This window comes from Canis aureus, chromosome 27 (assembly GCF_053574225.1).
Source record: "Canis aureus isolate CA01 chromosome 27, VMU_Caureus_v.1.0, whole genome shotgun sequence".
NCBI lineage: Eukaryota > Metazoa > Chordata > Mammalia > Carnivora > Canidae > Canis > Canis aureus.
This window is the reverse complement of record NC_135637.1, coordinates 8,933,016-8,948,682: the sequence shown is the minus strand read 5'-3', so window position 1 is coordinate 8,948,682 and position 15,667 is coordinate 8,933,016. Positions and strand designations below refer to the sequence as shown.

Below are 15,667 nucleotides of genomic sequence, written 5' to 3'. Positions count from 1 at the left end.
CGAAAGAAGAGACTTCTCTGTCAACTAGACCAACACCAGTAAATATTTAAAAACTATTGGGAAGTTTGCATGCCTCCAGGGATGGGGAGCTCACTATCGCAATGAACACCCTTGGACAGTCAGACCAGGCTGGACTGCCCACTGGACAAGCTAAGTACTATGCTCTGAGGTCACAAAAACGCCTGCACCCTCCCACAATGATGAACCCTGAACAATTCAAACACATCAAACACATAGAGTCTACCTCCAACCTAACACCTTGAGTGCCCACAACCACATGTTCCTCAAGGGCCAAGGTCTCAGCCCCTTTTACCTTTTGGGCTCCCTGGATAACAATATTCTCTCTTCAGCCAACAAGGCTATGCTCCCATTAACGCATCCCCCACCCCCCAAAGCCTACCTTCTTCCCGCAGCCACATCTGCAGTGCTTTACTCCCAGCTTGAAGACATGAAGCCACCAGCCTCCAACGCAATTCTGTTGCCCCATTATGCCAGCTCAGCACACACCAACTACACATGGCACTTAATTGATATTTCTTCACTCCTAGCATCCATCCAGCAAAAGGCCCCATCATTGGGGTATTCCGTATTGGCCACCTCAAACCTCCGGGTCTGGATTAGTGCTCACAGCTGCTCCATACTGAGCCATATGCCACAGAAAGACCCCCTGAGCAGACTGTAGAGCATTCCCAAACATGCTTATTACATCAGAGCCCAAACCGCAGGGCCCCACTTGTCCCAGGGCCACCCCACCCAATCATCTTGAGCTCACTTTCCACCAAGAACAGCTTCTACCTGTTCAAGTGGGATGAGGCTTTGCAGCCCTCCATCTCTGTGTCTCCAGGGCTGTGCATGCAGCATCCTCGCCTGCCCTCCCCAGCTGAAGGTCTGTGTCCCCCAAGTTTCATGGGGCCACTCCTCTTCCCCTCCCTGCCCCAGGCCTCCTCTGACCATGATCTCAGCACTACCCAGTCCAGAATTCCTGCCCAAACTGCCCCTTCCTGGCCCTTCCTCTGGCACCTGGCCCTGCCTGGGAGACCTTTTGGGAACTGAGAACCCACCTCCCACCCCAGATCTCTGAGGCCAAACAGCCTGTCCCCACGCCCACCATGCGTCTGCACGGCTGCCCACGAGTACTTACATTTTGATGTTCTCATGATACTGCCTGGTATCAGAGGGCTGGTTGTACAATGGCTGCAGAGGAAGAGAGAGGAAAGCACTTCAGAGCCAAGCCGGGTGCCACACTGCAGTCCTGGGCAACCTTGGCCCCAGTGCCCCAGGCCCTGGCTCCAGGGAGCTGTGCGCTGGGGTGGGGAGCAGCCGCCGGCAGGCATGAAACAGGACACAGGGACCCAGCCTGCAGCCCCAGCCGGGAACGGGCTGTAACCCTCTGGGCGCAGCTGTGGGTGCCATGATGCCCCACCACGGCTGCCACAGCTCCTCTGCAGGACACTGGGGAGTGCTGCCCTGAGCGTCCAAGGTGTCTGAGTGCCGACACGGAAAGCTGCTCAACTTCTCAGCATCCAAACCATGCTAAGACACCATGCTGCCCCACTGCCTGGCAGAGGAATAGGGCCAGATGCTGCCAGAGCCCATGAGAGTGAGGGAAGGATAGGAAGGGCTCATGACAGCCGGGGACCCAGAGTTGGGTACACATGCTCTGCAGAGCAGCAAGGCAACAACTGTCAAGGAAGGAAGATGTGTATGCCCTACAGCCCCCTCCCCTCCTGCAGATGTCCAAGAATGTTTGAGTATTGTATCCCGCCAGGGGAGGACACCGCCACGCCCAGATGGCACAGTTCATAACGATGATACATCAGAAGCAAGCTAAATGTACCCCCCGGAAGAAAGGAGTGGGACAGGAGGGCGTGTGGGCAGCAGAATCGCACACAGAGGGCAGGAGGGCCCTGGACCCACATATGGCATCAAGTGTGTGTGACAGGAGGCAGCAGCAGCTGCAAAAGGCTACATGCAGAGCCAGCCACCGTGTGTCTCCCCTCTCATGGGCATGGCCTGGGTCTATAGCCTGGCTCTGCCACTCTCCAGCCATGTGTCTCTGGGTGAGTCACATAAGCCACCTCTGCCCCAGGTGCTCATCTGTAGATGGAGTTAAACTCAGAGTCCTTGTGAAGATCAAATGTGGTGGCACACATGCAGCTCTCAGCCCAGTTCCTGGTGAAGGAAATGCCCAAGACTGTCCATGTCATTACTGTCACCATCAGGGTGCAATGATGTATTAATGACCCCAATTTTTCCTGCCTCCCGTAACCAGCCACACCCTTGCTCTGGCCAATGAAACGCTTGCAAACTTAATGAAAGCAGAGGCTTGAAAATGCACGTTTGCATTTCTGCTTCCTCTCTTGTTCTTCTGCTCCTGGTCAGAGAACACACCAGGCCTGGCCTGCTGGAAGCAGAGAGACGACACAGGGTACAGGAGTGCCATCCCAGCCAAGGCTAAGCTGGGGTGACCAGCCGACTGTCCAGCTGAGAACATAATCAACAGAAATGCTCAGCTGACTTCTACACTCATGGAAGACAGGAAACGGTGCATATTTCAAGCCACTAAATCTGAGGCTAGTTTGTTACACAGCAGCAGCTGATACAATTATTGTCCCCATTTTAGGAAGGAGAAAATCAAGTCCCTGAGAGGTTAAAATGTGTGTCCACACCTGGGAAGAAATGAGCTACAACTGGAATCCTGTCTCAACTTTGGCACTGGAGACAGGGGTCTGCTGTCCCTGCCTGTGCCCTCTCTGGTTGTCTTCCTCCGTGTGTGTGCCTGTGTGTGTACATGACCCTCTCCCCTGCCATTCCCTCCTCCTCACACTCACACACACAGCAGGAGTCTCCTAGGGCAGCCATATGGATGATCACGGTAGATGAACCAGGTACAGAGTGTGAGGGGTCAAGCAGGACAGGTGCAGCCTCAGGACAGGGCCCCGGGGCAAATGAAAAGGGCACATAAGTCTCTGCCCTAGAACTTCTCCCCAGGAATGGAGCCGGCTACACCTCCTAACACCCCCAAATGTCTTGAGAATCCCAGTCGATGGAGACCACCCACAAGCAGCACAGCCACAGGGCCCCACCTGCTCTGTTCCCCAGGAACAGGCCACTTGTCCTCCACGGAAGAGCAGGGTCCTCAAAGAGGGCCCTCCACTGCCTTGGGCACTCACAGACCTATGGATGAGGCACTGCAGGCAGCCCTGGCTGAGGACAATGTCACTCCCTCCCCATGTCCCTCAGATTCCCTCCATGACAACTGACCCCTGGCTCTGAGCTCAACTATGCCCCCCAGGGACAGAGAGGTCACCCCATGGCTGGTACAGGCCGTCTCCCCCCACATTGGGTCGGCTGCCCTTCCTAGGTGCTCAGCCAGAAGCGGGGAGGTTTGAAGTTCACTCTGGGTTTGAACAGGAGGGCAACTATAGAGCTCACAGTAAGACTCATGCAGTTTCTCAACTAGAAGGAGGCAAGGCATTACCAATGAAGGCCAACAGCACTCACCTCAGAGCAGCAAGGGGCCCTACAAAGATCCTCAGGCCAAATTTTCAAGCACTAAACATGCATGTTTAACCCTGACTGATGCTGCATTAGGTCCTCTGAGTTTCTGCACACCCATAAAATACAGGCCAGTGGGGAGAAGGCTTGACCCAAAGGTTCAGTTTCCAGGAACAAACAGATGCCCTGATTTAAAAGATGGCACCTCCCTCGCTGGCTGTGTGACCTTGGTCACATGTGGTCCACACTCTGGGCCTCAGTCTTCTCATCTGGGAAATGGGCACAGGAACCACCTCACAGGGCTTTTGAGGAACCCAGAAAATTTCAGGCTTGGTGGCTGATTTGTGCTGTTTTGGTTTTAAAGATGGCAAACAGCAATGTCTCCACAGCCTAAGGAGGCCAAGAGGGCCTGAAGGACCACATACAGAGACTCTAGGAATGAGTGATGGACAGCAAGCAGGGACTACCTCTATATACTAGGTTGGGCCAGAAAAGGGGAGATAGGTTTCTGAGGTGCAACTGGGTCACAGTTGGCCTGTGACCTGCCAAACCCACCTTCACCTGTGGCCACCTGCCCTGCTAGGTAAAGATGAGGACAGAGCAGCCTGGCCCTCAGGTGGTTTTCAACACTGGGAACTCAGGGAACACTGTGGGGCTCACAGCCTCTAATCACAGGGGCTTTCCCCCAAGGAGGCACTCACTGAGCGCTCTTCGAGGTAAAGTGAGTCTCAGGAGGGAAGGAAGTGTCTGGGCCCAGAGCACCTGGCAGGCTGTTCGTTACCATGGTGACAGACTCCTGGGGCAGCCCCTCTTGAAGGCCCGAGTGGGATGGGGGTCAGAGGGGCCACATCCCATCCTTGGCAGGTGCACAGCTCAGAAAAAGGCAGGGTCCAAGGGAGGCTCCCTTATAGCTCTCTTGGCCACCTGCAGGGGGTGCTGCACAAGGGCCAGGCAAGGCCTCCCTGGGTCCCAGGAGATAAGTCCCAATATGGCAGCCAGGACAGGACCTTCACCTCACTCACACCCACGGTGGCTTTCCTCCACCTCTCCCTACCTCACAGACTCCAGCCCCCCAACCTCCTTCAGGGGGACACAACACCCAAGAGGGAAGCTCCCTCCCACAGGCAAAGACCAAGGTACCGCCGGGAAGACCCACTCTCCTGGCTGGGGGCCCCAGGCCTGTCTCTTTGCCCTCCCCACACCTCCATCTCCTCCTCCAAAAATGGGGGCACAGCCCAACAATTCAGAGGGCAGAAAGAGAGTGCAAGGCGGGGGACGTGCAAGGCTATAAAGCAGACATGACAAGGAAAGCAGCACTGGTCTCCGGGAGAAGGAAGGGGGGGTGGTCCCCTTTGGGCCTGACTGCAGCCAGCTGGCAGGGTGGCCAAGAACAGCCAGCAACCCAGGTGGACCGAGCTGCTAAGAAATGAAGTGTCAGCCCCGGCCCTCAACCCTCTGGTGACACCACGTTCTTAAAATAGCACCTCTGAACAGGAAGGAAAGCGATGACTCAAAGCCGCGGGGGAGAGAGGGTGGGGGCTGCAGCGGCCCACACCCTCCCCCCCCATAGCGCCCCTCCTCCAGGCCTCATAACACCCCCAGTTAACTCCCTCAGTCCCCCCTCCCCCCCTCCACCCCGCAGTATCCCCTCCTCCCCCCCCCCGCACCCCAGGGGGCAGTTCAGGGACTGGGGTGGGGGTGGGGGGGCGGATACTGGGGGATATGGGACTAGCAGGCCTGGGATGGAGTGGGTGAGTACTCAACCCAGTCCATGCTATTCACTTGCTTTCCATTGCAAATTTCCCCTTGGCCCCCTGGCTGCCCTCCCACAAAGTCAGAGAGCACCCATCCTTATCCTGAAGGCCCCCCCCACCCCCACAGCCTGTCCCTAGGCCAAGGGCGCCTTGGCTGCAGATGAGACCAGTGTGGAGGTGCACTCCCCAATGGTGCGGCCCGGTGTCCAGAAGGCCTAGGATCAGCAGCACCAGGCCCTGCCTCCATGAAGGAACCTGTGCACGGGCTACACCTCTGAGCTGCCTCTCCTTGGAGGACACTTCTGCTCAGTGGGGCCTTCTGGTGACCAAGACAGAGGGCAGACCTCAGCTGGCCGCAATCCCACAAGTTCAGCATACCTCTCTGCCTCATTTCTTGTTCTGTGACCTCAGACAAGGAACTGCCCTCTCCAAGCCTCATCTAGAAAATGGACAGTGACCCCTCTACGAGGCCAGACACAAAGCAGGCACTCTGTCACTGTGAGTCCTCTGCAAAGCCCCACTGAAGGCCACCAAACCAAGAACCCACTGAGGTCACTTCAGGAGGCTCCAGTGACAGCCACACAGCCCGCCAAAACAGACACTCCAGACCTCAGCCTCCTGCATCCCCAGCCTTGATGGAATCTCCGCTTGGAGATCCCCAAGGAGGGGACAACCCCTCCCCCTGGAAGACCCAGAAAAGGATCACTTGGATTGTGAGCCCAGTGGGCGGCCTCACAACACTCACTGGGAGGCTGACGCTGCTCCCCTGAGCACTCAGCCCAGAGACAGGCTGCAAGGCCTTGGGGTCAGGGATTGGGTGTTCTCTGACTTCGCCAGGAGGGCAGCCTGGCCCTGGGCATTCCTCGGGCATCTGGACACAGCAACCTGCACCCACACCTCCACTCAGGATGCCCCTGGGACTCATTAGGTCAGAAAAGGGGAGAGGGAGAGCCGCCAGGTCTAGAAATGGTTGGGTACTGCCTTCAGTCCTGCCATCTCTGCTGGCAAGAGGGGAAACTGGGGCAAGCAGCAGCATACTGGTGAGAATGGAAGATGGCTTACAGCTTGGGGTAACAGTCCGGCAATCCTCAAGAGGCCACACATAGAGCAACCATGATGTACCAATTCTGGTCCCAGGTATACAACCAAAAGCAACGAAAAGCTGCCCATGCAGAGACTTGTATGGTAACGTTCAAGGCCACTCTATTTGTGATGGCCCAAAGCACAGACAGCCTAATGTCCACCAATGCATAAATGAGGTAACAGATGTGATGTACCCACAGTGGAATATTATTCAGCCCTAAATAAGAATGAAGTCCTGACACATGCTACAACATAGATGAACCCTGAGGACATTACACTGAGTGAAAGAAGCCAGTCACAAAAGGCCACATGGTGTATATGTCCATTGATACGAACTCTCCAGCAGGCAAGGCTGCAGAGACAGCAAATGAGAGCAAGTGAGTGGTGGGACGTGGGGGGGGGGGGGGGGGGGGGAGATGGAAAGATAAGGCGGTGACAGTTAAGAACATGGAGTTCTTTCTGAGATAGTGAAACGTTCTAAGGTTGCCTATGGAGATGTCACACACACCCATGAACATACTACAAAACACTTAACCATACACTTTAAGTGGATGAATTGTATAACTTGTGGGTTATATCTCAATAAAAAAAGGGGGGGTCTTAGAGACATCCCAGAAATCACATCCAACAGGGAAACAAGCCCCAGGAGGGGTGCCTGCCACCCATCCCAGAGCCCTAGAAGCCATCCATTGCCTGCCTGGCCCTGTCCTCTGAGAGAACCCGGGATGCGCCCTGCCTCCCCGTGGCCCAAGCACATGGACTCCAGGCTAGGGCACAGCTTCACTGAAGAAACAATCCCAGGGGCAAACAGCTCAACCCTCCTAAGTGTTCACAACAACGAACCACTTACGACAAAGCAAGGCTGTGCTAACTGAGCCTTAACAGTGTAGTATCTTACCCCATCCCCCAAAGATCCTGGTCTTCCCATTCCACAGAGAAGAAAACCCAGTCCTCTTCTCAAGGCTACTCAGCAAACACACGGTGGAGCCAAGTTCAGAATTAGGCTCCAGATGCAGAAGACTATTAGGCATGAGCATGCACACATATCCCCTTAGACGTGCCACGTGCATGGGGCCCCACATGGCCAGCCCATGCGTATGCCCCTACATGCTGCCCTGCAGCTCTGAGCCAACCTGCCCAGTGGGACACAGGCTGGTCCCACTGACTGGTTCTGGGCAGGTGGGGCTCTGCCCACTTCTCCTGGGGCTGAGGCTTCCCATCAGCTGGGAGTTCCCTCAACGTCTCTCTCTGACACATAAAGGTGTTGAGGACACAGGCATGTGATTGGGTGCCTGAGAGAGAAGAGGCCTGGGGTCTGCTTCCCAGCTCTGCTGCTGAGAGGGCATTTCCCATCAGAAAACTTGCAGACAACACTAATATGAGTAAGATAAAATATAAATGCTCAGTGCTTACAGTCCGCCAGGCACTGTGTTCAGTGCTTCGCAAAAATCAATATGGTTAATCTTCAATACAACCCAATGGGACCTGTGTTATTACTGCCATTTACAGATGAGGAAACTGAGGGATAGGTTGGTTAAGAGAACTGCCTAGGTCCACACACCTATTCAGTAGCAGAGATCACCTGGCCCGGGGTATGGGCTTCCTATGCCAAGCCAGTCCAACTACGCTGGACTCCACTGTGTCCTGACTGCAGGAGAGCCAGCTCCCTTCCTCCCCACCCCCAGCCCAGCATGGCAGGCCCACCCACCCGCCTGCTATCAGCCAGTCCCTCTTATCAGAAGGGTGTATTTCCTGCCTCCTCCAGAGGACAGGGCAGCCTTGGCAACAGCTGACTTCCTCCTTCCCCTCCACGCCCACCTGCAGCCCTGCCCACCTTTCTAGCCACCCCTGCCCAGAGCTGCCCACCCTGTACCCCAGCTCACCAGCTCCACCTGAGGTCCCAGGCCTTCCAGAATCCGATGTGCAGCTTCGGCCTTCTTCTGCAGGGTGATGGAGAGGAGGAAAAATTAAAAAAAAAAAAAAAAAAAAAAAACAGATTATAAATAGAGGCCTCCAGAACAGCAGGCAGCTGCCCAACCCAGCAGCCAATCCACAGCCCCAGAGGGTGAGGGGTGTAGGCAGGATCCCCCTGCAAACCCTCCCCAGGCTAGAAACAAACAGAGGGGCCTCAACACCCCTTGCAGCGGCCCTGGCAAGCCGGCCAAGTTTCGATTCTAACAAACACACGGTGTTCTCTGCTGCCTGGCCCCCCCACCCCAGGCCCACGTCCCTCAGGGCCCAGTGCTGTGGGCACAGCCCCTCGCCAGCAGGCCACTCTGCCAGGCCCAAGATGCCTTCCTCCGCCTGGGAGCTGGCTGGGTGTCTGCAATTACCTCAGAGCTGGTGCCGCCAGCCGGGGCGGGGGGGGGGGGGGGGGAGGATAGAGGCGCTCAGAGATACCCTTTCTAGGATTCTTGTATTTCACAATCATGTGACTATTTCTGAGCTGCCCAGGGGCCTCCCCACCTCCCTCCCCACTCACAACCCAGGACTTATTAGGAAAACAGGAACATGTGGCAGAAAATGCTCAGTGGCTGTGAATGCAGCAGGCTGGACCTCCAGGCCCGGCCATAAAGGCGGACATTGTGCCTGTGCCAGACCCCACGGGCCCCCCGCCTGGGACCACCAGGGCCTGCTCTCAGGAGGCCCAGGGGATGGCCTGGGGCCAGCTGGGTTAAGGGATGGGCAGAGAGCTATGGACGGTGGCTTTAGCAGGGTTATCATCAGATCTGGGCCACCATGTGCCGTGGAAAGTGGGGTACCCATGGCGTGCATGGGGGCAGACCTGAGTCCTCCTATGACTCAGGAGAGGCTGGCTGCTCCTGACTCAGTCCACCTCAGGGAGACCATCTAGTATCTGCAAAGAGCCAGGACAACAGGCCAAGCAAGTCACCAGCAACAATTCCCAAGTCCAGACCCACTAAAAGGGGACGCTCCCAGAGTCCTGGGAAACACGGCTAACAACAGAATCTGAGGCCTGGGCTCCTGGTGTCACAGTGGGGAGGAGGAGTGCTGAAAGCCAACCCATCCCCCCTCTTAGCCCCTGGTGACAGACCGTGGGTATGTAGGTGGGCTTAAGCTGGCCCCAACAACTAGCTCCACTTAGAGCCCTGGGCCCAGCCCAACCAAGAATGAGCCATGCTCTCAGCCCCTTTGTGCAGAATCAAAACCCCAAGACCAGCAGCCTCAGCATGTGGCTGGGGGCCAAAAAAATCAGGGGGCAAATCATTACTGTAATAATTGCCACGTCACCAAGGACCTACTATGAGCCAAACATGACCACAGAGCACATGTTATCAAGACTTAAATCACACACAAGCACAACATGAGGCAGATATGAGATGTGTCCCCATTTAGCAGACCACAAAACTGAGGCATGGAAAGATAACATAAGGAGAAAAATTCCTGCTGACCTCCAGGCTCCAAGAAGAAAGACAGACAAGGGCCAAGGCCCACACAGGGCCTCTCCTGGGCTTGGGACTGGCACCATCCTGACAGTCATTGCCAACCAGCCCTGCCCTGGCCATGCCAAAAAACAAGGGAGGGTTACCATGAGGCTAGAGTTCCTGAGCCAGGTCAAGTGAAAAAAGGGATGGGGTAGAGAGGGGATAGAGCAGCTCCCTAAACTGCAATTACCTCAGAGCTGGTGCCTCCAGCCGGGGAGGGGGAGGAGGATAGAGGCGCTCAGAGATACCCTTTCTAGGATTCTTCTTGTATTTCACGATCATGTGACTATCGTGACTAGCACCCACTCTGTACTGAGCATGGGGGCAAAACACAAAATGAATGAGGCCCAGCCCCTGCCTGCAATAACCCCAAGTCCAATGAGCAGCTGGTCAGGAGTAGCGATGGCAGCCTAGGAAGCTCAGCAGAGAAAGGTATGTGTGGTGGGCATGCAAGGCATGAAAGCAAGGCTCAAGTGTCTCCAGAAAGGTAACAATTGGGATGCATAAGGTGGTCTTTGAGGGATGAATCAGAGTTTCTGTGCATTCATGAGGTTCTGTGGGGGTCAGCAGCAACTAGATAAAGGAGTGGCTGGAGTGGCTGGGCCCCTGGACAGTGCCGCATCACACAGGTTAAGCATGGGTCTTGGATCTTGGTACCAGGCCCATGGCGGGGGCGGGGGGGGGGGGAGCCCATGTCCTACAAACCATAGCAGATTCCATCTTCAACCACATCATCACTCTCAGGACCATGGGCACCCAGAGAGGGGGCTTCTTGTAGGCGCTGGAGAAGAAAGCAGGGAGGAGTCCCTTCCCCACTTGCCAATCACAGGGAGTGCAGGAGACGGGGTGCCCCGAGCAGCCAGCTTGCCAGCACATGCCTGGTACAGGAGTGTCTCTGCTCCTAACACTTCCCCAAGCTCCACAGCTCAGCCCTCAGCGACCCTGGGGCCTTTTAAGATGCACTTCAATTTTCCAAAGATGACACCACTCTCCCCCAGTTTACTCACTGAAACCGATCCTGAAATTACCCCAAAGTTGCTGCAGCACTGGCAGGGTTGGACAATGTGCTGCCCCAGAGCAAGGGGCGCAGAGCCAGCTGGCCCAGGTTCAAGTCCACTTACTAACTGCGTGGCCTTGGTCAAGTCCCTCCATCTCCCTGAGCCTCAGCTTCCTCCTCTGGAGAACGGGTGACCAGAGCACCACCTTGGGCAGCTGTAACACCCTGAAATCAGGATCTGGCACACAGTAGGCACTATATAGTAAGGGTTGCCTATCGCTATTACTGTGGTTGACAACAAGCACAAGACCATGGCTCACACTAAGCCAGGCCCTCTACTGGATCTTCCACATGCCCCACGTATTTGGATTCCTGCAAGAACTCTATTCAGAAGGTTCTAGCATCAGCCCATTTACACACAAGAAAGCTGAGATTTGGGTCATGCAGCCCACCTGAAGTACACAGGTCCAGTGGCGGGTAAAGGATGGGACACAGCAGGCCCACCTCTTCATGGCTCCCTGGGGGCATTTCCTCTCCCCATGCCACCACACCCCTGCTCCTGCTTCATCCCCACCCCCACCCCCATCCCACTTCATGGCTCAGCTTGAAGGGGTGGAGTGGGAGGAATCTACTTGTCAGTTCATGGGGAGCTGGGGGGATGTCCTGCCTATTGGGCCTCTCCCCTACACAGGCAGGGCTTTCTTGTCACATCTGTCCACCAGAGGCAACATCTGGGAGTCAGCTCTGCTCTAAGCTTCGTCCAGCCACTCTACCTATCCCGGGCCTTGGTCCACCACCGGCAAAATGTCTACACTCATCCAGGCTACCAAACCTCCTGGACTTTGACAAGGACATTCTCTGCAAGGAACAAAGTGACATGCACGTTGTCACTTCTCTCTTAATGCCTCCCTTCAAATAGAGGGGAATTCTCCCACGCCTAGCAAGGGGCATGGCCAGGAACACAGGTGTGGGCCAGATTGTGTCCGGCACCTGATAGTCCCTCCCACCCCCTCAGCTGACAGTGTCTTACCACCTTGAGAACCAAAACCAAACCTCTCAGAGGACCCATGGGGCCCCACTATGCCTGGCCTTTGGGAGGCCCCTGCCAGAGGGTGCCCTGCTCAGCAACCAGAGGGCAAACCTAGGAGCTCATGCCAACAGGCAGGTAGGAGCAGGTCCCTCACCAGGCACTGGGGCGGCAGGTTAGGGTCTGACAAGAGACTGCACTCGTGCAGGGGACCCCGTGGTCCCAGTGGCCAGAGAACCTGGGTGCCCAGGTCATGAAACCCCATAGTCACCTGCATCAATAGGTGCTGAGCATGGAATCTGCTTAAGACTCTCCCTATGCCCCCGGCCCCTCCGCCCCTCCCCTGCATGCCAGTGCGCATGTACACACATGCACATGAGCTCTGTAAAATAAATAAATAAGTCTTTAGAAAAAACAAAATTCTTACTCCTAGGATGCTTGAAATGTATGGCAAAAGAAAACGTGGGTCTTACTCTGATTCCCTCATCACTGAGCACCACACAAATAACCACAGGTGTGCCCCACATGTGCTGACTCACGCACACATGCACACAGTCACCCCCAGGTCCCCTCAGACACATGCACACATACGTGCACAGAGGTGCTGTGTCCCCATAAACAGCCTCCTAACCCTCTATCCTTCTGGCTCGTCCCAACAGCACCCATATCTGCAGACCCAGTGCAAGTCCTGCCCACCGCCCAGACTCCCTCCAGCATCAGCGCCATGCTACGTGACCCTCATCTGTGCAGCCTGCAGTAGTGCCACATGTTTGTTTTACTCGAACTCTCAAGTGTGAGCATGCTCCTAGACCCACAAGGCCTCTACCTCCTGGCCTTCACACACTCCCTCTGAAGATCAAATGAGACCCTGTCCCCTCTCTGAGCCTCTGCCTGGGCTGGGATCTCCCCCAGGATGCACTCTCCTCAGGGATGTCGGCCCACCCCATCCCCCATTCCTCCCCCCAGGGACCCTGCACAACTCTGCCTCCTGTCCTGCCATCTGTGTGCACCTGCCCAGCCCTGCCCACAGAGGCAGCCTCTGGGAGGCTGGGAAAGCCTTCCTTGCTCAACTGGCTCCCTCTGCACGGCCTGGGTGCCTCAGCCATGTGCCCCGAATGGATAATGAGCCCAACCAAGTCCAACATGCAGAAAAGCCAGCCAGCCAGGCCCTGCCTGGTAGGGAAGCTGCGTTTTCCAGCCGGCAAGGCATTTAGAGACAGACCCTTGTCATCCACCTCTCAGAGGAACCAGCAGGGAAGGAAGGAGGATTAAAATTTAATCCTATTGATCCCCCAAGGGGCTGTAAATTCTGGCTGCTCCTGCCAAAAGCAGCTGAGGGGCTTCCTGCCCACCCAGCCTCCAGGCCCCAATTCAGCCCACATGGAGGGACCCCCTTCCATGCTAACCTCCACTGGGGGCCAGGGACCAAAAGCACCCCCAAAACCAGAGGACTCTTCCAGGGGAAAGAGTCTCCCCTCCTCTCTGCCATCCTTCATTCATTCAAAAAATGTTTGCTGAGTACCCACTGTTTGCTGGGCACTGCTCCGTGCTGGGGATCCAGCTGGGAAACAGAGGCAAAGATCCCTGCTCTCACAGAACTTCTGTTTACAATAAACAGAATAAATCAAATATGAATCATGTCCAGTAGAGTGGGAATGAGGGAAAAAGAGAAAGGAAGAGGACAAACATCCCATGAAGGGCTTTCAGGATCAAACAGAGGATCACAACAGGCCCTGCTGAAAAGGGGACATCTGAGCAAAGAGCTGAAGGAGCAAGTAAGTAAGCCCAGTGTGAAAAAAGAGCTCCAGGCAGAAGGCACAGCCAGTGCAAAGTTCCTGCGGCAAGAAGGCTGGGGCAGAGTGAGGGCGTAAATGGAGAAAAACGGGAATTCAGGGACAATGAGGGCCAAAATCCTCCAATCAATGGGATGCCCAGGTGTGGTGGTATGTGGGTATGATTGTGTCCCCCCTACCAGAGAATCAATGTGAGTGGGCCACTACTGTGCGCCCCTGCCCCCTGTGGCAGGCACGAGGCAAGTGTTCTATTACAGGGCTCCTGAATGGATGGATGGATGGATGGATGGATGGATGGATGGATGGATGAAGAGGATGAGTGTAATGCGCCCTAGGGCACCCGCACTTGACCGACAGGGGTATGCTCTCAGCATCCCAGGAACCAGAGTCCTAACCTGCCACTACTCGCCAGCTATGAGGCCTCGGGGCAATTACCAGAGCTTCAGTTTAACCTAACCTACCCACTCCTACACCATCAGGTCACCATCGGAATGAAATCCAGGAATTGAGCTTGAGCCCCCAGCATTCAAGGTGCTGGGGCACAGTGGGCAACACCAGCACTCTGGGACCCCACCAAGGTCATCACCAGCCCGGGGTTGGGGGCTGCACGTGCCTGGCCAGCCTCCTCTCATCTCAGGAGAATCTCCCTCCATCTAGTCCCTGGGATGGAGTGGCGGTGGGGCTGACAGCATTCCAAGATGCAAGGGTGGGCCTGAGACCCAGCCCTGACCAATCAGTGTATTCAGACCCCCCACACACACCTCCTCCCCTACCAGGCCTGGCTCTGGCTGAGAAATGAGCATGTGACTCCAGCCAACCAGCAAGCACCAACATGAGGACTATTTCCTATCCACCCTGGGAGGTAGGTGGACCTAAGGTGGCAGCAGCTTTTCCATGTCCTGGGGAACTCTGCCTGAGAATGACCCTGGCATGGAGAAAGCCAGGATGGGGATGGGGAGCTCCCAAACATCTCCATTTAAGTGCCTGGATCCACCCATACCTGAAGCAATGAACACCAACTTGCATTACAAGACCTCTCATCAATAACCCCTCTCGGGCCTCAATCAGTTTGAGCTGAGTTTTTGTCTCTTTTTTTTTTTTTTTTTTTTGAGTTTTTGTCTCTTGTATCCAAGAATCTTGACTTCCTGGAGCCTTCCTAGTAGAGCTAGCACTTTACAGTTTACAAAGCCCTTCTTCCAGCCATCTCGGCCACATCAACCCCATGACTTCAAGAATATGGCCGGGACCCAGTGCAACCAAAGACCTGAGACTAAAATAAACCACCCAGCTCATTCGGGCATGGACTGGCCTGGAATCCAAGCCCCCTCTGCCTCCCCCCACCTGCCCACTCACAGAGAAACTGCAGAAAATCTAAACGGAAGGAGGCGGGAATTCTGGCAGGGAGACCATCCTGAGAAAGAACTGGAAGGGGGGGTGCCTTCACTGGTCTTGGGGGAGGGAGTGCTGAGGCCAAGTCGCCAAAGACCAACCCAATCTGCAGCCACAGCTCTTTGGGGAAAAGCTGGTGAAACCCCAAGGACAGACCCTAGGAACTCAAGGACAGACCGGAGGGAATAGCAGGCCAGTCTCAGAGCTGAGAAGTGGAGCAAGCTTCTTCCTACAGTGGGCACCAAAAGCCTGTGCCTTCAAGTCCACCTGGCTGGGAAGGGCTGGGGGCCGCAGCCTGCTGGGGTCTCCTGGCCTCCGACAAGGACCAAGGGCACTGTGCTGACATCCTGGGCAAAAGCCACCAACCTGCCTCTACGGCTGCTGGAGTAAAGCATGCCTGCTCCCTCACCTGAAGATCAGGGAGGGTAGGCAGCGGGGCCGTCCAGGGCGACACCCAGGGGCCCTGCCCTTATCTCCTCCACAATAGGCTCCTGGAGTCAGCTTAATCCTGGCTCTGATTTCCAGCCTCAAAGCTCGCTTGCTGTGTAATTTCAGGCAGCTCATCTTCCCTCTCTTAGCCTCTGCTTCTTTACGAGTAAAATGAAGAGAATAATAGTACTTGTTTCATACAGGTCTGGAGAGAATTCAGTGAAACCATACATAATGTAAGCAATAACCAG

General features: G+C 55.5%; 1 protein-coding gene across 31 annotated transcripts in view; it reads right to left on the bottom strand.

The window, feature by feature from the left end:
- Positions 1 to 15,667, bottom strand: part of NCOR2 (nuclear receptor corepressor 2) — a 212,469-nt gene that overhangs the window by 109,012 nt on the left and 87,790 nt on the right. For all 31 annotated transcript variants that reach the window (XM_077875269.1, XM_077875268.1, XM_077875270.1 and 28 more), the window contains 2 exons: positions 8,219 to 8,275; positions 1,142 to 1,194 (listed from right to left, as the gene is read on the bottom strand). In XM_077875269.1, the coding sequence (XP_077731395.1) occupies positions 1,142 to 1,194; positions 8,219 to 8,275 (110 nt within the window). The remainder of the gene's footprint in view (positions 1 to 1,141; positions 1,195 to 8,218; positions 8,276 to 15,667) is intronic.